This window comes from Sphaeramia orbicularis, chromosome 20 (assembly GCF_902148855.1).
Source record: "Sphaeramia orbicularis chromosome 20, fSphaOr1.1, whole genome shotgun sequence".
NCBI classification, from domain to species: domain Eukaryota; kingdom Metazoa; phylum Chordata; class Actinopteri; order Kurtiformes; family Apogonidae; genus Sphaeramia; species Sphaeramia orbicularis.
The window spans coordinates 33,506,185-33,529,897 of NC_043976.1; the positions used below are offsets into that span (position 1 = coordinate 33,506,185).

Here is a 23,713-nt window from a genome sequence, read left to right on the forward strand (position 1 = left end):
AATTGTTCAAATGGCACTGATATTTCTTAAGAATTTTCAGGTTCATATTTGTTCGTGTTATGTTCAAGTACGGTAAGTAGATGTAAACATTTTCATGACAGAATTTGACTTTTTTCACTCAAAAACAGAGAAAAAAACCTTTGGAGTTGACATTATTTATACGTTTTTATCCTATTATTTATATTTTTTTACTGGTCTGGACCACTTTATATTATATTAGGCTGAATGTGGCCCCTTAACTAAAATGACTTTGACACCCCTGTATTACATGATCAAAAACAATTTAATTTTAGCAAAAAAAAAAAAAAAAAAGTCTGATTTGAACGTCTGGGGTTGCCAGAAATTTGTTTTGTTAAAATGGGGTCACAAATTGGTAATAATGTAAGAAAAAATGATAGATATTTGTTTAAAATACTATTAGCAGCCAGTAAAAAGGCTATTGTCCAAAAATGGTGCAGATTAGAACCTCCTAAAACTAAGGACTGGCTACAAATTGTGAATGGAATATTTGAGTTGATATTCTGACCCATTGATTGATGACACAAGAAGAGCAGTGTCATGATAAATGGAAGAAATGGGCAATTTTCATTTCAGTGTCACATTACTAAAACCAATTGTTAGTCACAAAGGGTTTTTTTTTTTACAGTCAATGTATCCCAAATGTCCCTTAAGTTTGTTTTATACTGTACAGAAATCAAAAAATAAAGATAAAGTGTCATTAAAAAAAAAAAAAAAAAATGGGGGTCACAAGCCAAAAAAGGTTGGGAACAACTGGGTTAGTGTAAGGAGATGGGGGCTGCATTAGACCAGGGGTGATCAATAGGGGTGTAAGAGAATATTGGTTACACAATATATTGTGATATTTCATTTCATGATATTTTATCGATATTAAAAAGTACTATATTGATATTTTTAGGTATTTATTTAAATGGGTATTTTGCTCTGTTGTTTGTAGACTAAAAAGGTAGTATTGCAGGTCATGCATGTAGTTTTTTTTTTGTTTTTTTTAATGGATGACACTGTTTTATTATTAAATATTGGTTATTTCAATCATCCTAAAAGCACTTTTCATTGTCCGAAAGAGGCAGATGTTAGTGCCTTTGTTGGGATCGCATAAAAATAATGTTATGATGTTGGATGATTCGGTGACTGAACGCTATATACATTCATTTCACAGCTAATAGAATATGAACATTTGAGCAGGATCTTAAACTGAAATGTCTGTAAAACATCATTTTATGTATTTATTTATTTATTATTATCATTTATAACAAAATTTCGTTTTTACAAAGGAAAGTTTTGTGATATCGTATTAAATCCTGTTCTGATCAAATAAAAATGTGTTTAGTATTTGTGCATATTTCTGTTATTATTAAAAATTTCCAGGAAATAATATAATAGAAGAAGAAACAAAAAATATTGCCTTGTTAGCAGTATTGTGATATATCGCGATATGTTGTATCGCGGTCCTAATATTGTGATTTGTACCGTATCGCCAGATTCTTGCCAATACACACCCCTAGTGACCATCCTTGCTCCTCCAGAGCTACTGTCCTGCATGTTTTAGATGTATCCCTCTTCCAACTAGGGCTGAAAGATATATCATTATCGTATCGATATCTAGATATGAACATTCAAGATATTAATATTGAAAAAGCAATGATATAAACGATATAGATTTCTGAAGTAAAAAAAATATTTTCTGCAGTAATATGTTTGATTTGTAATTTATTTATTTGTATTTTATGTTAATGTTGATGACTGGCAGTGAGTTCTCATAAATAAAACTGCACTTTCCACATTCTTTTGTATTATGATGTTTGTATTTTTCTGATAAATAAATGCTTGGTTTTCACCGAACCCGTAGTCATATCGTTTCGTATCGATATTGAGATATCTGGCATGAATATACAGGGTGGGGAAGCAAAATTTACAATATTTTGAGGCAGGGATTGAAAGACAGTGTATGACCAATTAGTTTATTGAAAGTCATGAGAATTTATTTGCCACAAGAAAATTGACATAACAGAAAATGTTTTTATTCTATGTGTCCTCCTTCTTTCTCAATAACTGCCTTCACACGCTTCCTGAAACTTGCGCAAGTGTTCCTTAAATATTCGGGTGACAACTTCTCCCATTCTTCTTTAATAGTATCTTCCAGACTTTCTCGTAATAGTTTTGCTCATAGTCATTCTCTTCTTTCCATTATAAACAGTCTTTATGGACACTCCAACTATTTTTGAAATCTCCTTTGGTGTGACGAGTGCATTCAGCAAATCACACACTCTTTGACGTTTGCTTTCCTGATTACTCATGTGGGCAAAAGTTTCTGAAAAGGTATGGATAATAGTGTTAGGTATGATTATGACATCAATATATGTTTGGTATGTAGTGCCTGCTGAGAAAAATCAACTAAATGTTCATTGTAAATTTTGCTTCCCCACCCTGTAGAGATATGAAATTTTGTCCATATCGTTCAGCCCTACTTCCAACACTCCTGATTCAAATGATAAGCCTATCATCAAGCTCTGCAGTCACCTGATAACGAACATCAGGTGTGTCGGAAGAGGGAAACATCTAAAACATGCAGGATAGTAGCTCTGGAGGGCCCCTGCGTTAGGCCTACGTCTGGCATGACCTAACACAGTATGACAAAACATGCTGACTCAAGAACAGTATATTACCACATGCTATCTATCACTCTGAGGTGTAGTAAAATCAGAAAGTCAGAAACATGCAGATGAAAGCTAATAGGTGGAATAAACGTATGTTGATGAGTGAGTGGGTAAATTTAGCTACTTTACAAGTCAGATCCTAGAAATACATATGTGATATTTATGCTGTAAAGTAAACAGAAGCTGAAATACTCTAGTGTTGCACTGTTAAAACCTCAGTTAACCCATAAAGACCCAAACATCCATCATTTACCAAAAGCATCTACTGATCTAAACTGTTTAATACCTGTTGATCCACTACTCCTATCAATACATGGAAAGAATTAGTGTAAAATGCAGTTTGTCTACTTTTAATAGTCATCAGATATGACCCATTTGGACGTTTAGAGGCTCCATCATCTTCTACAACATTGATAAACCGGAGTTTGATAAATGACAGTGGATGGAGACACTTAGTTTATGTTCAGTTCATGATAGATTTACTGAAAATTTCACTTTTTCTTCAGTTTTCTCTGTTTTACATATAATAACCATCAACTTTACTTTGGGCTTTTATCAACATCTATATGATTATTAAATTAAATGTAGGAAAATATGTGATTTTCACTGAAAAAACCCAAAATACACCAGATAATATTACAATAAATAGTGATAAATCACTTAAGAAAGGTTAAATATAGAGAAAAGTAGCTGTTCATCTTCTCTTGTGACTCTCAGGTTTATTACTGCACTGACATATGATTTATTTGTCAGATTTTATAAACTGATTATTTATTCAGACTCACGCGCATGTTTTAAAGGATAAGTGGCTGAAGTTTGCATGGCCGTATAATACCTGTTGATCCAATACTACTATTAATACATGTAAAGAATTAGTGTAAAATGCAGTTTGTCTACTTTTAATAGTCATCAGATATGACCCATTTGGATGTTTAGAGGCTCCATCATCTTCTACAACATTGATAAACCAGAGTTTGATAAATGACAGTGGATGGAGACACTACAATAAATGGTGATACATCACTTAAGAAGGGTTAAACATAGAGAAAAGTAGTTGTTCATCTCATTACTAATTACTGCACTGACTTGATTTATGATTTATTTTATTTATTTATTTATTCTATGATGATTTATTTGTCACTTTTTATGAACTGACTGATTATTTAATCAGACTCACGTGCATGTTTTAAAGGATAATTGGCTGAAGTTTGTGTGGCCGTATAATACCTGTTGACCCACTACTACTATTAATACATGTAAATAATTAGTGGAAAATGCAGTTTATCATCTTTTCATGGTCACCCATTTGGATGTTCAGAGGCTCCGTAAACTTCTGCAATATTTATTCACCGGAGTTCGATAATGATAGTAGATGGAGACAGTTTATGTTCAGTTAATGGTAGATTTGCTGAAAATTTCACTTTTTCTTCAGTTTTCTCTGTTTTTGATTTAATAACCCTCAACTTTACTTTGGGCTTTTATGAACAGTCACATGATTATTAAATTAAATGTAGGAAAATACCAGATTTTTACTGAAAAAACCCTAAAATACACAAGATAATATTACAATAAATGGTGATACATCACTTAAGAAAGGTTAAATATAGAGAAAAGTAGCTGTTCATCTTCTCTTGTGACTCTTAGGCTCATTACTGCACTGACATATGATTTATTTGTCAGTTTTTATAAACTGACTGATTATTTATTCACACTTATGTGCATGTTTTAAAGGATAAGTGGCTGAAGTTTGTGTGGCCGTATAATACCTGTTGACCCACTACTCCTATCAATACATGTAAATAATTAGTGTAAAATGCAGTTTGTCATCTTTTCATGGTCACCCATTTGGATGTTCAGAGGCTCCGTAAACTTCTACAATATTTATTCACCGGAGTTTGATAATGATAGTGGATGGAGACAGTTTATGTTCAGTTAATGGTAGATTAGCTGAAAATTTCACTTTTTCTTCAGTTTCCTCTGTTTTTGATTTAATAACCCTCAACTTTACTTTGGGCTTTTATGAACAGTCACATGATTATTAAATTACATGTAGGAAAATACCAGCTTTTTACTGAAAAAACACAAAATACACTAGATAATATTACAATAAATGGGGATAAATCACTTAAGGAAGGTTAAATATAGAGAAAAGTAGTTGTTCCTCTCTTTACTCATGACTGCACTGACTTATATGATTTGTCAGTTTTTATTAACTGACTGATTATTTATTCACACTTATGTGCATGTTTTAAAGGATAAGTGGCTGAACTTTGGGAGGCTGTATAATACCTGTTGACCCACTACTACCATCAATACATGTAAATAATTAGTGTAAAATGCAGTTTATCATCTTTTAATAGTCATCAGATATGACCCATTTAGACTTTCAGAGGCTCCATCATCTTCTACAACAGTGATTCACCAGAGTTTGATAAATGATAGTGGATGGAGACACTTGGTTTATGTTCAGTTCATGATAGATTTGCTGAAAATGTCACTTTTTCCAATAACTCAACTTTACTTTGGCCTGTTATGAACATCTACATGATTATTAAATTAAATGCAGGAAAATATGTGATTTTCACTGAAAAAACACAAAATACACCAGATAATATTACAACAAATGGTGATAAATCACTTAAGGAAGGTTAAATATAGAGAAAAGCAGTTGTTAACTTGGTTAAATTATTGTGTATAAGTACTTGTTGAACATTTTGAGCATGTTTGAACAATACCCTGATAATATAACTGTGATATGAAATTTTCATATCGTTACATCCCTAAGGGACACACTTAGTTGAAGTTCAGTTAATGATAGATTTGCTGAAAATTTCACTTTTTCTTCAGTTTTTCAATAACCCTCAACTTTACTTCGGGCTTTTATGAACATCTGTATGATTATTAAATTAAATGTACAAAAATATGTGATTTTCACTAAAAAAAAAAAAAACACAAAATACACCAGATAATATTACAATAAATGGTGATAAATCACTTAAGGAAGGTTAAATATAGAAAAAAGTAGTCTCTAACTTGGTTAAATTATTTCAGGTTATGTATAAGTACTTTTTGAACATTTTGAGCACATTTCAACAATACCCTGATAATATAACTGTGGTAATTTTGGTCACAATAACCATGATATGAAATTTTCATATCGTTACATCCCTATGGGAGACACTTAGTTCATGTTCAGTTAATGATAGATTTGCTGAAAATTTCACTTTTTCTTCAGTTTTTCAATAACCCTCTACTTTACTTTGTGAACATCTACTTGATTAGTAAATTAAATATAGGAAAATATCAGGTTTTCACTGAAACAACACAAAATACACCAGACAATACGACAATAAATGGTGATAAATCACTTAAGGAAGGTTAAATATTGAGAAAATTAGCTGTTCATCTGATTACTCATGACTGCACTGACTTCTATGATTTATTTGTCAGTTTTTATAAACTGACTGATTATTTATTCACACTTATGCGCATGTTTTAAAGGATAAGTGGTTGAACTTTATGTGGCTGTATAATACCTGTTGATCCAATACTACTATTAATACATGTAAATAATTAGTGTAAATTGCAGTTTATCATCTTTTCATGGTCAGAGGCTCCATCATCTTCTACAACAGTGATTCACCAGAGTTTGATAAATAACAGTGGATGGAGACACTTAGTTTTTGTTCAGTTCATGATAGATTTGCTGAAAATTTCACTTTTTCCAATAACTCTCAACTTTACTTGGGGCTTTTATGAACATCTATATGATTATGAAATTAAATGTGTGAAAATATGTGATTTTCACTGACAAAACTCAAAATACACAAGATAACATGACAAATGGTGATAAATCACTTAATGAAGGTTAAATATAGAGAAAAGTAGTTGTTCATCTCATTACTCATGACTGCACTGACTTCTATGATTTATTTGTCAGTTTTTATTAACTGACTGATTATTTATTCACACTTATGCACATGTTTTAAAGGATAAGTGGCTGAAGTTTGTGTGGCCGTATAATACCTGTTGATCCACTCCTACTATCAATACATGTAAATAATTAGTGTAAAATACAGTTTATCATCTTTTCATGGTCAGAGGCTCCATCATCTTCTGCAACAGTGATTCACCGGAGTTTGATAAATCATAGTGGATGGAGACACTTAGTTTATGTTAGATTTGCTGAAAATGTCACTTTTTCTTCAGTTTTTCAATAACCCTCAACTTTACTTCAGGCTTTTATGAACATTTACATGATTATTAAATTAAATGCAGGAAAATACGTGATTTTCACTAAAAAAAGACACAAAATACACCAGATAATATTACAATAAATGGCAATAAATCACTTAAGGAAGGTTAAATATAGAGAAAAGTAGTTGTTAACTTGGTTAAATTATTTCAGGTTGTGTATTAGTACTTTCTGAACATTTTGAGCACATTTCAACAATACCGTGATAATAATGATAACCATGATAATTCTGGTCATAATAACCATGATATGAAATTTTCATATTGTTACATCCCTAAGTTAGACACTTAGTTTATGTTCAGTTCATGATAGATTTGCTGAAAATTTAACTTTTTCCAATAACTCTCAACTTTACTTTGGGCTTTTATGAACATCTACATGATTATTAAATTAAATGTGTGAAAATACGTGATTTTCACTGGAAAAAACTCAAAATACACAAGATAACATGACAATAAATGGTGATAAATCACTTAATGAAGGTTAAATATAGAGAAAAGTAGTTGTTCATCTCATTACTCATGACTGCACTGACTTATATGATTTATTTGTCAGTTTTTATAAACTGACTGATTATTTATTTACACTTATGCGCATGTTTTAAAGGATAAGTGGCTGAACTTTGTGTGGCTGTATAATACCTGTTGATCCAATACTACTATTAATACATGTAAATAATTAGTGTAAATTGCAGTTTAGCATCTTTTCATGGTCAGAGGCTCCATCATCTTCTGCAACAGTGATTCACTTGAGTTTGATAAATAACAGTGGATGGAGACACTTGGTTTATGTTCAGTTCATGATAGATTTGCTGAAAATTTAACTTTTTCCAATAACTCTCAACTTTACTTTGGCCTGTTATGAACATCTACATGATTATTAAATTAAATGCTGGAAATATGTGATTTTCACTGAAAAAACACAAAATACACCAGATAATATTACAATAAATGGTGATACATCACTTAAGGAAGGTTAAATTAGAGAAAAGTAGTCGTTAACTTAGTTAAATTATTGTGTATAAGTACTTTTTGAACATTTTGAGCATGTTTCAACAATACCCTGATAATATAACTGTGACATGAAATTTTCATATTGTTACATCCCTAAGGGAGACACTTAGTTCATATTCAGTTAATGATAGATTTGCTGAAAATGTCACTTTTTCTTCAGTTTTTCAATAACCCTCAACTTTGCTTCGGGCTTTACGAACATCTATATGATCATTAAATTAAATGTGTGAAAATGCCTGATTTTTACTGAAAAAACACAAAATACACCAGATAATATTACAATAAATGGTGATAAATCACTTAAGGAAGGTTAAATATAGAGAAAAGTAGCTGTTCATCTCATTACTGCACTGACTTATATGATTTGTCAGTTTTTATAAACTGACTGATTATGTATTCACTTATGCGCATGTTTTAAAGGATAATAAGTATAAAATACCTGTTGCCCCACTACTCCTATTAATACATGTAAATAATTAGTGTAAAATGCAGTTTATCATCTTTTCATGGTTAGAGGCTCCATCATCTTCTACAACAGTGATTCACCTGAGTTTGATAAATGATTGTGGATGGAGACACTTAGTTTATGTTCAGTTCATGATAGATTTGCTGAAAATTTAACTTTTTCCAATAACTCTCAACTTTACTTTGGCCTGTTATGAACATCTATATGATTATTAAATTAAATGTGTGAAAATGCCTGATTTTTACTGAAAAAACACAAAATACACCAGATAATATTACAATAAATGGTGATAAATCACTTAAGGAAGGTTAAATATAGAGAAAAGTAGCTGTTCATCTCATTACTCTTTACTGCACTGACTTATATGATTTGTCAGTTTTTATAAACTGACTGATTATGTATTCACTTATGCGCATGTTTTAAAGGATAATAAGTATAAAATACCTGTTGCCCCACTACTCCTATTAATACATGTAAATAATTAGTGTAAAATGCAGTTTATCATCTTTTCATGGTTAGAGGCTCCATCATCTTCTGCAACAGTGATTCACCAGAGTTTGATAAATAACAGTGGATGGAGACACTTAGTTTATGTTCAGTTCATGATAGATTTGCTGAAAATTTCACTTTTTCAAATACCCTAAACTTTACTTTGGGCTTTTATGAACATCTACATGATTATGAAAATACCTGATTTTCACTGAAAAAACACAAAATACACCAGATAACATGACAATAAATGGTGATAAATCACTTAATGAAGGTTAAATATAGAGAAAAGTAGTTGTTCATCTCATTCCTCATGACTGCACTGACTTCTATGACTTATTTGTCAGTTTTTATAAACTGACTGATTATGTATTCACACTTGTGCGCATGTTTTCAATAATAAGTGGCTGAACTTCTGGGTACCTTCAGTATGGTGTCCAGGTGAACCGGGTCCAGGACGCTTCCCTTGCGGGTGGTGACAATCACGCGCCCGTACCGTCCCGGCGTCTGCAGGTCTGAGTAGAGCGCGTGCTTGGATCGGTTGACGGGGAACAGGCTATCCACCAGGTTCCCTTCTATCTTGGCCAGGCTGTGTTTGGGCGCGAGCAGGCTCTCCACGTCCTCCTCCACGCGGTACCGGCTGAAGCTGGCCCCGAGCAGGATGGACAGCAGCACGGGCGCCGAGGCGAAGAACACCGGGTGGCTCGCGACGAACCGGCCCAGCGCGTGGAAGGAGGTCCTCAGGCCCGCGTGCAACACCTGGCGCAGCATCCTAGCGCGCGGCCGCGGCTCGAGCCTCTCCCACCGACCTGAAAGCCCCGGAGCGCTGCGGAGCATCAGGGGCTGCCGGACGCATCGGTTTGGATCCGTCAGCGCTCGGTTCTAGGGGGGGAACGGGGAGGACAGGTGGAGCCGGCCGGGGGGATGACGGGAGGAGGGTCAGCGGCAGTCGGAGGGGCGGTCACAGGGGCGCCCCGCTCCCGGAGGTCCGCTCATGTGCTGGAACAGCGCAAGAATAGAAAGCTGCTAAATGAGCCAGCAGTTCTGCGCTCTGCGGTTCCAAAGCAGACTGAGAGCACAGTTCACATTTAACTGCCACTTCCCTGCTGCGTCCACTACCTCCTGCAGGATGCATGCATGACTCTGTGCGCCACAGAACCAAAAAAATATATTTAAAAGATAGCAGAACCGGTGCTTTTCTAATGTTTTACCCTATTGTATCTGTTTTATCCTCTGCTGTACAGTGTCCTTGAAAGGCGCTTAGAAATACATTTTATCATCATTATTATTATTATTATTATTATTATTATTATTAACCCTTTCATGCATGAATTATGAGAACCTAAATCAAGTTTTTTTTTCCCTAAGTGTTTTCATTTCTCTTTAATCATGAAAAAAATAATGTGATTGAAAAATTTCTTATGAAAAATAAATAAAATAGATTAAAAAAAAGTTAAAAAAAAAATTATATATATATATATATATATATATATATATATATATATAAATTTAATTTAATAACAAAAAAGTAATAATTTTTTTTTTTTAAATTCTCATGCACATTGGCGTCACCAGGATTTTAAAAGTGGGGGGGCAACTGGAGGGCAAAGAAAATGTTGGGAGGGGAGGACAAAAAAATTTCACGCATAGCGCGAAATTAACGTAAACGTAAAATTTTGTGCTTTAAGCGGCTGAAATATATATATATATATATATATATATAAATAAAATGCATAGCCTATCCGTTATACTTTATATAGAGGACAATTTTAGGTAAAATCAGGTAATACTTAATGTATTCAAGGTATTTGTTAAAAACTACAGCATTAACAACTCAGACTTTCTGTTATGATTATTTAATAGGTACAATCTACTTTCACATATTTCTCTAGTGGGGCTTTGGACAGTGACCAGCTGGCCCTTGAGAGAACCTTCTATAGATGCGTGCATGGGGGGGGGGGGGGGGGGGGGGGGGAGACTGTCTGCCTGGTTGTATTATAAGTGTATCAAAATGTGTTATGTACACTTTCATTGATGGATTTTTCATATTTCTTCGTTGCCCAAATTTTCCCAAAGATTTGCCCAAATCTGGGTGGGGGGGCAAAGGTTGTGACTGGGGGGGCATTAACCCCCCCCCCCATGCCCCCCTTTGGTGCTGCCACTGCTCATGAACCTATTTTTCATGAAGTTGCAAAAATGTCCACTCAGCTGGACGCCATGAGTTTAAGTTTTGAAGCGAAGAAACATGTCTTTACTGATAAATTGTGTGAAAACTATAACTATTACACTCAGAGGAGATCTACACAATGTTACCAATTCATGTCAGAAAAGATCTGGAATGTGTTCAAACTTTTATAAAGATATGTGTTAAAAAAAAACAACAAAACAACAAAATCCATGAATATACAAGAGAATAGCTGTCCACTGGAATGACCAGTATACATGAAAGGGTTAAGAAAACTGTTAATTACAGTCTAATAACAACTAGCAATTGATTTCCACTCAAACATTTTACTGTTGATGAGGTTTTTCAAGAACAGCAAAGTCACCGTAATGGTATGAATTGCAGTGTATTATGGGATGATGCATAAGCGTCCACTGTGTTGGCTGATATGGAACTAAAACAACAAAACCCATGAATATACAAGAGAACAAATGGAGAACAACTGTCCACTGGAGTGACCAGTATGCATGAAAGGGTTAATGACACTTGTTTACCTTTCCCTGTAAATCAAACTAATAATCCCACCCAGATAGCAAAATCATTATGGCTTAAATCTGGCCCAAAACTGGCATGCCATTTGGCAAAGTTCTGGGTGGATGTCTGGGCCTTAAATGGCCCAAAATAGGCAAGCCAAAATCAAACCAGAAGGAAGCCAAAATTCACCCAAAACTAACTGTGGACTTCCAAAATATAGCCATAATTGTCCCAGAAAAGCCCCAAATCCCCATAATCCAGCCAAAACATGCCATACCATCCCTATACTTGATCCTGCTCTTTGCCCAGTGTTTTGGTTAACCACACATATGCCATAACTCAGCCATATACTGCTGGTGCCTCCATATCTATTATGGAGAACCTTAGTCATACCACAGTTAAGCCTAAAGGTGTTCATAATGCCAAAAGAAAGCCAAAAATGCCAAATGTATGCCATAATACTGCCAAAATATTTGCTATCTGGGCAGTTTGTGCACTCAGACAGGTTGCAGTAACACACACACACACACACACACACACACACATACATACACACACACACTGTAGTTGCACTTCACTGATGGAAGGTTGTACATACCTAAAGACGAGGACAGGACGGTACACACATCCAAAAACCAAAAAAATAAATAAATAAATAAATAAATAAAAAAAAAAAAAAAAGATGCTACTCCCGCCGGATGCCCTCTCCTCCAGCTCCACCCAACATCACCAAGTCACCGCACAGTTGACCTGCTGGGTGGGTGGGATAGGTGCCGGTGGATGCACGTTTTTCTGGGGTTGCCGGTTGCCGGTAGATCTGCGTGTCAGACGGGTTTCCTCTGCGGCAGAAGGCGCTCCGTCCTCCTCTCCTCATCACCCCGGTGCTTTATTGTGCGGAGACGCGGATCATCCTCCGGGCTCGTCCTTGTACCGGAGTGGGGGGGGGGAGAGACCGGCTTTAAATTACCGGGCTGTCAAACCTCAGACCGCTTCCTCTCCGGTTCTGTTCTCTCTCCTTTAAGCACCGCCCTCACGACACTGCTCCGAGCCCCCTTTTGTGCCCCGCCCCTCGCCGTTCCGCGCCGCTACAATGCAGAGAAACAAACACACCATATGAGTGGCAGCATGTGTGGAGAGAGAGAGAGAGAGAGAGAGAGAGAGAGAGAGAGAGAGAGAGAGAGAGAGAGAGAGAGAGAGAGAGAGAGAGAGAGAGAGAAGTATTTACAGCAGGGGTGTCACATTTGAGTTTAGTTTGATTAAAAACCCTTTCATGCATGAATTATGAGAACCTTAGTCAAGTTTTTTTCCTGAGTGTTTTTATTTGTCTTTAGGCACGAAAAAAACAATCCGTGCACATGACAACTTTTATTCCTGGTTTAATCTGATTAAAGGTTAGATCCTATTTCAGATGCCCATGTAAACACCTTATTCCAGTCGAAAAAGAAAAGTTCGGATTAAATTTAAACCCGATGAAAGTCACTGGTTTAATCCACTTTTAATTCCGGTCTAAAATCTTCCTGGGACATGTAAACCCTTTATTCCGTTTGGACTTTATTCCTGCCATTCTGCGCATGCTCGTTGTCTTGTCCTGTAGTGATGACGCACACATTCTGCGCTGGCGGAAGGGTATGTCATAGAGTGTAGTCAACCCAAACCGCTCCAGTGGGCTATTCTGATGGGATCTACCAGCCTCTAAAACCCTGAAGGAAGAGTTCACCACTTGTTTTTTTATTAATTCATGTGTCATACACTAATGAGTTTGATAAGTGGGCGAATCAGTTTGTATTGCAGTGCACCGATTGCCTTGTTCTCACAGCCCTTCCGTTAGCTTAGCTTAGCATAATTCCTATGGTCAGACGTAGCCAGGCTTTTATAGGTGATTCCTAGTATTTTATGAGTGATTTTGTGAAATTCAGTTCTCCCTAATCATCACTTTAGTCCGGTGGGGTCAATATGATCACAAATTGAGGCTCAAATCATGGCGATGTGACTTACTGCACTAATAAAATCTGGGCAAATAAAAACTAATGCAAAGCAAAAACGGTAAAGCTAAGCTAATTTAGCGCATGTATCCCTTCCAACAAAAAGATTTTCCAACATCTGTCAACACGACAGTCCCAAGACTGTATGAGTGCAGTACGTCACGGATCTAAAGAAATAATTAGGGAGAATCGGATTTCACAAAATCCCTTAAAAACAACAAATCACCTTTTAAAAAAAACTGTCAACATGTGACCATGGAAATGCAGTGACTATGCTAAGCTAAGCTAACAGAAGGGCTGCGAGAACCGAATAAACCTTTCTCATGTAAACCTTTATTCGGGTTGAACATTTCCATGTAAACAGTAGAGAAAGTACTTTAGTTCTGGATTAACTTCTTCTGGAAAAATAAATTGGATTTAAAAAAAAACATAATGTAACAGTACCTAATGTGATTGACTTTTTTTTTTTTTTTTAATGAACCTGTTTTTCACATAGTTACAAAAATGTCCACTCATCTGGACACCATGTGTTTAATTTCTGAAGCAAAGAAACGTGAATTTAAAATGCAATATCAGAAAGTGATATACTGTGTGAAAACTATGAAATAAAAACATTTTTGATGCAGCTCATCTGTTTTCTCACATTTTATCATACTCTAATACTAGTTATTACTCACTTCATGGAGATATTGTACACAAAAAACCTTTTTGCTTCAGAAAACTTAATTACAGTCTAAGAACAATTAGCAATTGATTTACACACAAACATGTTAGTGCAGATCAGGTTTATCAAGAACAGGAAAGTTAGAGTAATGGTATGAATTGCAGTGTATGGGATGGTGCATAAGCATCCACTATGTTGGGTAATATGCAAGTAAAACGACAAAACTCTTGAATATACAACAGAATAGCTGTCCACTGTACTGACCACTATGCATGAAAGGGTTAAAAAAAAAAAAAGTTAATTTATATGAATAACCCATAAAGACCCAGTCATACTGTTGTGTCAGTTCCCAAATGGATTTCTGTCTTTATAACCTTTCTTAAGGGATTTATCGCCATTTATTGTAATATCCTCTTAATTAGAAGATTTTTCAGTGACAGTAATGTATTTTCCTATATTTAATTCACTAATCATGTAGCTGTCCCTAAATGTGAAGAGGATTAGGGTCACTGGGGAAAAAAAGGTCCTATATATATGTATATTTTATTATTATTCTGAGAAAAAAGTCAGAATTCTGAGAGAAAAAAAGTTAGAATTCTGACTTTTTTCTCAGAATAAAGATTTTAAATATATGCATTGGACCTTAATTCTATTTAATATTTCCAGTGGCCCTAATCCTCTTCCGTACATAAAAGCTCAGAGTAAATTCAAAGGTTATTATATCAAAAACAGAGAAAACTAAAGAAAATGTGACTTTTTTTTTTAGTAAAATATATCATTAAACTGAACATAAACCCAGTGTCTCCATCCACTGTCACTGATCAAACTCCATGGCTTTTACTGGTGAACCAATGTTGTAGAAGATGACAGTGTTTCCACGGTAACTACAGAGCCTCTGAGTGTCCAAATGGGTCATATCTGATGACCATGAAAAGATGACAAACTGTATTTTACACCAGTTATTTCCATGTATTGATAGGATTAGTGGATCAACAGGGATTAAACAGTTTAGATCAGTAGGTGTTTTTGGCCAGTGGTGTGTGTTTGGGTCTTTATGGGTTAAAATGTTTACATCTACAAGCTATCTTTCAAAAATTGTGAATTTTTTTTAAAGACCTGAAAATCTGAAATTTCTAAGTACAAAATAAGTGCAATTTTAACAATATTATGCTTCAGCTTATCAGTTACACATGTGCATTACAACTTACAGACCACAGTGGATTTACAAATGCAAAAAACATTGAGTAACAGGCATACAATTGTTAAAATTTCACTTATCTTAAGACATTGTGTGTTAGTCATATATGTTCAGACTATTCACATTTTTTGTGAATGCGAACATTTTTATGTAATTTTATTTTTTCACATACAAATAAAGGAAAAATTTGGAGTTGTCATTAATTACAGGTTGTTATGGTAGTATTTTATTGGTCCACATTTGAGATTGTGGGCTGGATGTGGCCCCTGAACTAAAAAATGACTGACACTTGATTTCACACTTGATTGTTAATATGTTAAGTGTAATTTTTGTATTTCGCAAATTCATCACATGGTCCAGATTGATCCGTTTTTGCCCATGAGCCATATGTTTGACACCCATGATTTACAGTAATATTAACGAGTCTTATAGCCTCCTTTTTATTATTATGTTCATATTTGGAAAGTAGAAGTAGTATGGACTCCTAAAAACTGGAAATCCATACAGGAAAAAAAAAAACCTGTTGATACAGACATTATCAAAATATGCGCTCTAATTTTATTTTTTCCATTTTGCATTATTTTACTTATTAATATTTAGTATTCTTAGCCTGTTGCAGATGCATGAAGCATCTCTTTGGTTGCTGTTTTGTAGCATGTTGCCATAGAAACCAGACAAATTACATTCTTTTTTACAAGTCCTGGTTCCCATGGTAATGGTGATGCCACCCATCCCCCAGAACACACACACACGCACGCACACAGAGTACAGCATCCACACCACACTACACTCACCCCGTTTCACACATAAACACAAAACACACACCTGCTGACTCCCAATCTGCTTATGGTGTGGAGGTGTCTGATACTGTGACGTTAAGAAAAAAAAAAAAGACAGAGAGTGAGAGAGAGAGGGAGGGCAGGGAGTGGAGGAGATGTGAAGATAATAATGAGTGCAGACAGGAAGGGATCACACTCTCCCTGTCTTTCCATCCATCTGTCCGTCTCGTCAGTCTTTGTATTCGGGCGCACATAGCCAAATCAAATGGGGAAACAGCCTTTGCTCTGCCTGCATGGGACCACTAATGGCTCCCTTCTCTTAAATCCAGGATGTTTGGAATAAAAACAGAAGAAAGGCCGTCTTTACTCCCTGTCAGTGGCAGCAGTTGAAAGACCAAAAATGGTTATTCCCAGCTAAAGCCATGTCATTTCACAGTTTGTGAGATATGATTAAGTGGATTTTTTTTGCTATGAAATGTTAGCTTTCATGAATTAAATCCAAAACAGACTTTGTTCAATGGATTTCTATGTGAAGACCTTGTTAAAAGATGTAGCTTTCAATGAAGATTTGCAAGTATAATGGAAAAATGTTGGTTTGTGTCAATTTACACATATTATTTGTGATTAGGCATAGAGGTCGAATATATCAGGCTGATATATTGATTTTTTTTTTTTCAATATCGGCCTTAATTTTTTTTTTTTTTTTTTTTTTTTTGAAAGCCGATATTTGATTAGCAGTAAAAAAAAATGTTATAAGATATTTGATCAGGCACCTGTTTGGGCAGCACTTGAAGTTCAATAAATGTTAAAAGAGCACTATGTGTATGTGTGTTATTAATTTCATTTATATTGCTGCATAAAAATCATACAAATCTGAGTTTTTCAAGGTCAATGTGCTTTAAAAAAAAAAAAAAAAAAATCGGCCTTAAATATCCGCCATCAGCTGACCAAAAAAATGATAATAAATTGGCCTTAAATATTAGCCATCAGCTGACAAAAAAAAAAAAAAAAAAAAAAAAAAAAATTGGCCTTAAATATCAGCCATCAGCTGACTGAGAAAAAAAAATAAATAAAAAATCAGCCTTACATATCAGCCATCAGCTGACCAAAAAAATAATAATAAATTGGCCTTAAATATCAGCCATCAGCTGACAAAAAATAAATAAATAATTTAATAAATAAAAATAAAGGAATAGGTATCAGCCTTAGAAAAACCCCAATCGGTCAACTTCTAATTAGCCAATGTATTTCACTATATTTTAATCTAATTATCTTATTAAGTAACAAGATAAAAAAAAATTAATTTCATGTTAGAGACATTGTTTTAAAGGGTCTATATGTAATACTTTTACTTGCAAAAAAATGAAAATTATCATTAGTTTTTACAATAAAGAGCTATAAAGCAGCTGACGTGGCACGTGAAGGTTATGACACTGTTATTTTGACCAGCTATTAAAAGAAGTAGCTATGAATTTGAGTTTGAAGAAGAAAACTTGATACTATAATACAGAGGTGTGTAAATAATGGGCTAATAATGAGCTTTATACTTTCGAGCTGCAACCGATTAATTGATTAGGTGCTTGAAGCGAATGCAAAAATTCACAATTTGATTAATCGGCTGGAATTGATTGAAGGGAAATATTCTCTTGCAGTTTTCCTGAATTGAAGCTTCTTTGTGCGTCACAGTTTGCGTCCGTGTGAAACACAACAGTGGAACCAATGTTTAACAGCAGAGAAATGAAGGAAACAAAGCTTTGATTCAGGAGAATTGTGGTGGAATGATTTTTCTTGGATCACTTTGAGTCGATTAATCGGTTGTAGCTCTATTATACTTTATTCAGTGAGTGATTAAATCTGTTGATTCATCAGTGGTTTTGGCAGTCCTAATATATGCCCTGCTGTTGAAAGTTTGGAATATTAGTACTGCATTGAACTCCTTTAAGTGTAAATAAATGATATGATATCCTGTTATCCATACTCTGGAACATGGGCATCACAGGCCACGCACACTCCTGGTTTCAATCTTACCTTACTGGTCGGTCCTTCAGTGTGTCCTGGCTAGGGCACACATCAGCAGTTCACCGCCTCACCACGGGGGTCCCCCAAGGCTCTGTGTTGGGCCCCCTCCTTTTTGCCATATACACCACCTCACTCGGTCAGATCATCCACTCACACGGCTTCTCATATCATTGCTATGCTGATGATACCCAGCTCTATCTGTCATTCCCACCTGATGACTCCACAGTCTCAGTGCGGATCTCAGATTGTCTCTCTGACATATCTGCATGGATGAAAGCCCATCACCTTCAGCTGAACCTGTCCAAAACTGAACTGCTGGTCTTCCCAGCTAAGCCAACCATACAGCTGGACATCTCCATCACTATTGACTCCATACCTCTGGCTCCTACCAGTGTAGTACGTAACTTGGGAGTCATGATTGATAATCAGTTGACCTTCACGGATCACGTTGCCTCTGTCACCCGATCATGCCGTTTCACTCTGTTCAACCTAAGAAAGATCAGGCCATACCTAACCGAACAGGCCACCCAGCTCCTGGTGCAGACTATGGTTATCTCCCGTCTTGACTACTGCAATGCTCTTCTAACGGGCCTCCCAGCTTGTGTTGTCAAACCACTACAGATGGTCCAGAATGCAGCAGCGCGTCTGGTCTTCAATCAGCCTAAAAGGGCACATGTCACCCCCTTACTCATTGAGTTACACTGGCTACCCATAGCTGCCCGCATCAAATTCAAATCTTTAATCCTAGCCTACAAAATTCTCCGTGGGTCTGCTCCTGTCTACTTAGGTGCACTAATAAAAGCTTATGTCGCCCCACGACCACTCCGCTCGTCTGGGGAACGTAGTCTGGTGGTCCCCAGACCTTGTACAAGACAATCCAGGCTCTTTTCATGGGTCGTTCCACGTTGGTGGAACGCTCTACCAAGTGCTACAAGAACAGAGTCATCCCTGCCTATCTTCAAGAAGCTCCTGAAGACCCAGCTCTTCCGAGAGCACCTCCTGTCCTAGCACTTTCAAACATTCCATTTTAAATATTCTAATAAGGTTTTTCCCAGGACAACCACAGATTCTTTCACGATTATCTCTGGACCTGCTGCGGTGGTCCGGCCTCTTCCCTGCCCTCATCATCACCACTCACTTATCCTCAACCGCCTCCATGTGTCTCCCCCTACTCCCCCCTTCTCCCCCTCTCCCCCAGTCCCTATCTCTATCGCTCTCTCTTTTTCCCCTTCTCTACTCTCTCTCTTTAACCCCAACTGGTCAAGGCAGACGTCCATCCACCAGGAGTCTGGGTCTGCTCGAGGTTTCTGCCTGTTAAAGGGAAGTTTTTCCTCGCCACTGTCACCAGTCACAAGTGTTTGCTCCTGGAGGATTCTGTTGGGTTTCTGTAAATTGGCTTAGAGTCTGGTTTTGACCAACTCTATATATAAAATGTCAAGAGATAACTTTCTTGTGATCTGGCGCTATATAAATAAAATTTGATTGATTGAGTGATTTAATTGGTTTTCCCCTGTAAGTCGCTTTGGAAAAAAGCGTCTGCCAAATGCGTAAACATAAACATAAACATAAATGACAAATCCAACATGTTTACACTGGCAAAGCAAATTAAGTAAAAGTCATGAAATTTAAACTTCCAGAAGTATATTATAAAGCATAATTCAACAAGAGAGCATACTCTAAAACAGATGAAATCAGATGTTTAACCCTTTCATGCATGAATTCTGAGAACCTTAGTTGAGACTTTTTTCCTGAGTGTTTTTGTTCCTCTTTAGGCATGTAAAAACAATGCAACTGCAATGTTAATATTTTATTTATGAACCTATTTTTCATGGCGTTAAAAAATTTCCACCATACTTTTAACTTTTGAAGCAAAGAAATGTGTATTTAACAACAACAGAAAATGATATACTGTGGGAAGACTATGCAATTAAACATTTTTAATGCCCCTAATCTGATGTTTTCTCACATTTTAACATATTCTAATACTAGTTGTTACTCACTTAATGGAGATATTATGTAAAAAAAAAAAAAAAAAAAAAAAAAAGTTAATTACACTCTAAGAACAATTAGCAATTTATTTTGCACTAAAACATGTTACTGCAGATCAGTCGATTTAACAAGAACAGTAAAGTTTCACTAATGGTATGAACTGCAGTCGAAATACAGCCAGTGATGCATGGCATCAATTTAGTGGACATGATTAATTGCAAATTTCTTCCAATATAAAATAAATATCTGGAATTTTTAACACTGATATTAATCCTTAGATGTTACTTGATGCAAGCATATTTTTTCTACCTTCAGGGGTGTCCTGATATAAAGAGATTTACAAGATATTCCTGGGATGTTCAGCATTTCTGACTTCCTGTCAGCCATCTTGGTTATGAGTAATAAAACAAAAAAAAAAAGCACTTCCCATGACTGGCCAATAGGTTACAGTGTATGGGATCATGTGCAAGCGTCCCACTGTGTTGGCAACTAAAACATCAAAACCCATAAATATAGAGGATGTGCACGTGACGTCACCGCTAGCAGAAGTCACCGCAGTTCCACCCACTGAGTGGCAGAAAGAGGGAGATGAGTGACAGCGTTGGCTTCAGTACTGGCTAAATTGAAGAACAATATTTAATAAAAAATGGGGAAGAAAAGGATGCACCAAAAATGGAGGAGTGGATAGAGGTTATAGATGACATTTATAGGATGGAGAAGGTGACTTTCTCTGTCAGACTGGATTTAGACAAATTCACAAAGTATCGGAAAAAATGGGTTGATTTTATAAAACTTAAGAGCTGATTTCACTGAATAAGAGTTATATGCCTATAGATCTATGTCCACCCTGGGTTCGTGCTATACTTTAAATGTTCAATGTTCATCTTATACAGGGGAAAAGAATGGAATGTGAAATATGTTATTTCCCTTTAACTATATTTTGGGTTGCTTTGTATATTTTTACTATTCCTGCCAATGCTCCCCTGTTTGAGAATGTTTTGCGTTTTTGTTTTTTTGTTTTTTTTCCTCTTTACATACATAGAAGTCATGTGAATGATGTAAAATGCTAAGATGATGCTGACTGAAAAATAATAATAAAAAGATAATTACAAAAAAAAAAAATGGGGAAGAACTGTCGTGTGACTGATTGTATTTTCAGGTTCTTAACCCTTTCATGCACTGTCCACTCCAGTGGACAGTTCTTCTCCAGCTGTTCTCTTTTATATTAATGGGTTTTGTTGTTTTAGTTCCATATTAGCCAACACAGTGGACGCTTATGCACCATCCCATACACTGTAATTCAGATCATTACTGTAACTTTACTGTTCTTGATAAACCTGATCTGCACTAACATGTTTGAGTGTAAATCAATTGTTATTTGTTAGATAAGAAGGTTTTTTTTTTTGCATATTATCTCCATGAAGTGAGTAATTACTAGCATTAGAATATGTTAAAATGTGAGAAGACATCAGATTAGCAGCATTAAAAATGTTTTTATTTCATTGTTTTCATATCACTTTCTGATATTGGGTTTTAAACACGTTTCTTTACTTCAAAAATTAAATGCATGGATATTTTTGTAACTCCATAGAAAAAAAAAAACTCGATCGCATTGTTTTTTTCATGGCTAAACACTGAAGAAAAAAATCTTGACTAAGGTACTCATAATTCGTGCATGAAAGGGTTAAAGCAGTGGGAGCTATCGTTTTACAGACACCGAAAGACAAAAAAAAGAGAAGTAGACGGATCCACAAATCCAGGAAACCAAACCTAGATCTGTGGATCTTGTTTGGTGTCAGCTAACATTAATTTATACTGTATTTTTGGGTCAAATCAGACCTTAAATGACATATTGTTTTGGCTAACGTTACTTCTTAGTGCAGCTCTTGGTTTCATGATCAGATCTTTCATAGTTTTTATCTTCATTTTGTGATTCTGAACCTTGTGCTCCTACATGATTAGTAAACTAACGGAAACTGAGGCTAACCTAGTTTTTCAAATACGGGGGAACTGGAGAATAAAGCTACGACAGCGTATTAGAGCCACATACGTAAATAAAAACACTTGTCATTATGAGTATAAAGTCATAAAATATCGGTATAAAACCCGTGATTTTATGATAATAAAGTCGAATACAAACAGAATCACAATGTTATGAGAATCAAGTCGTAGTTATTAAAAAAACTCATAATTTAACAAAAATGTCATTCGTTTATTAGATTAAAGTCGTCATATTCCGACAATAAAGCCATAGTATTACAAGAATAATGTGTTAATTTAAAAACAGATGGGAAAAATCTGCTAATTTCCCAGAATCCAGTGGTGCCCTGCTGGTCCACAGCAGTAGTATGTGTGTTGGATAAAGTACTGGATCTGAACTAGACTCAGTAAATCTCCTCAGTCCCAGTAGATCATGCATAAATTCACTGGGGTCAGTACACGGTCTACTGGAAATGCACTTTGGATCAGCTGGTTCTGGGCCCTAGTTTTGGACCCTGGTTGTCAGTGATGATGAAACCATGTACTGTATTTTTCAGACTATAAGTCGCTCCGGAGTATAGTCGCACCAGCCAAAAAATGCATAATAAAGAAGAAAAAAACATATATAAGTCACACTGGAATATAAGTCGCATTCTGCATCCTTGCTCTGATAGAGAGGCGGTTGCGTTGCATGAAGCGTTACCAAAGAGATGAATATAAATGACTTTGCAATAGGACCTTCTTGGTGTTAACTACCTGGGCGTGGAGACGCAACTGCACTGTTGACAAGCCTCTCCCGGCTGCACGTTGTTCAAGCACCCATGTGCGAACTCGTTCCTCTAGCTGTGGCCACCTAGCTTTTCGCCATCGATTAACTTTTTTTGTTTTCTTCATTGCAGTAAGAGTAACCTCCGCTTTTCGCCAGTCCCTCACAAGTTTCTCGCTCACTCCAAACTTTCTTTCTGCTCCTCGATTACCGTTTTCGGCTGCATATTTCACTACTTGCAGCTTGTAATCTGCAGAATATGATTTTCTTTTTGATGGCATTTTTTTTCAGCCCTTCTCAGTTGTCTTTATAAGTTACCGGTAACGTTGAAATTTGAAATTTTCAGTGGTACAAAAGTAGCAGGTACAGGTACACAAGCCTAGAGCGCCCTCTTGTGGCTGTCAGTGTGAAAATAACGAACATGTGAAATTATATGATAATGTGTTCATAATTTCACATATAAGTCGCTCCGGAGTATAAGTCGCACCCCCGGCTAAACTATGAAAAAAAGTGCGATTTATAGTCCGGAAAATACGGTATATTTGTTTCAGGTCAAAATAGTGATGATCCCCTCCACCCTGGATGTCAGGATCCTCCATTTCTGTCCACATGTTACTGTTCGTGGACCACTTGTTCTTTGGTAGCACGTACAGATCCATGTCCGGTCCAACTGTCCTTAATTTAATTTGATATTTCACATTTTTCCCGATCTGGCTGTGTTTACTGCTATACTCCGTCAT

The 23,713-nt window shown here is 35.9% G+C and overlaps 1 protein-coding gene across 3 annotated transcripts in view; it reads right to left on the reverse strand.

Annotated features, from left to right (window-relative positions):
- ptchd1 (patched domain containing 1) overlaps positions 1 to 23,713 on the reverse strand; it is a 150,105-nt gene that overhangs the window by 35,785 nt on the left and 90,607 nt on the right. The window contains exons 1-2 of one of the 3 annotated variants that reach the window (XM_030123294.1): positions 12,195 to 12,231; positions 9,322 to 9,897 (exon numbers count right to left, since the gene is read on the reverse strand). The exons of 1 other annotated variant lie outside the window; for it this stretch is intronic. In XM_030123294.1, coding sequence (XP_029979154.1) covers positions 9,322 to 9,735 — 414 coding nt within the window. In that variant the 5' untranslated portion in view covers positions 9,736 to 9,897; positions 12,195 to 12,231. Of the gene's footprint in view, positions 1 to 9,321; positions 9,992 to 12,194; positions 12,232 to 23,713 lie in introns of those variants that run through there. One more of the 3 variants, XM_030123293.1, reaches the window with a different exon arrangement.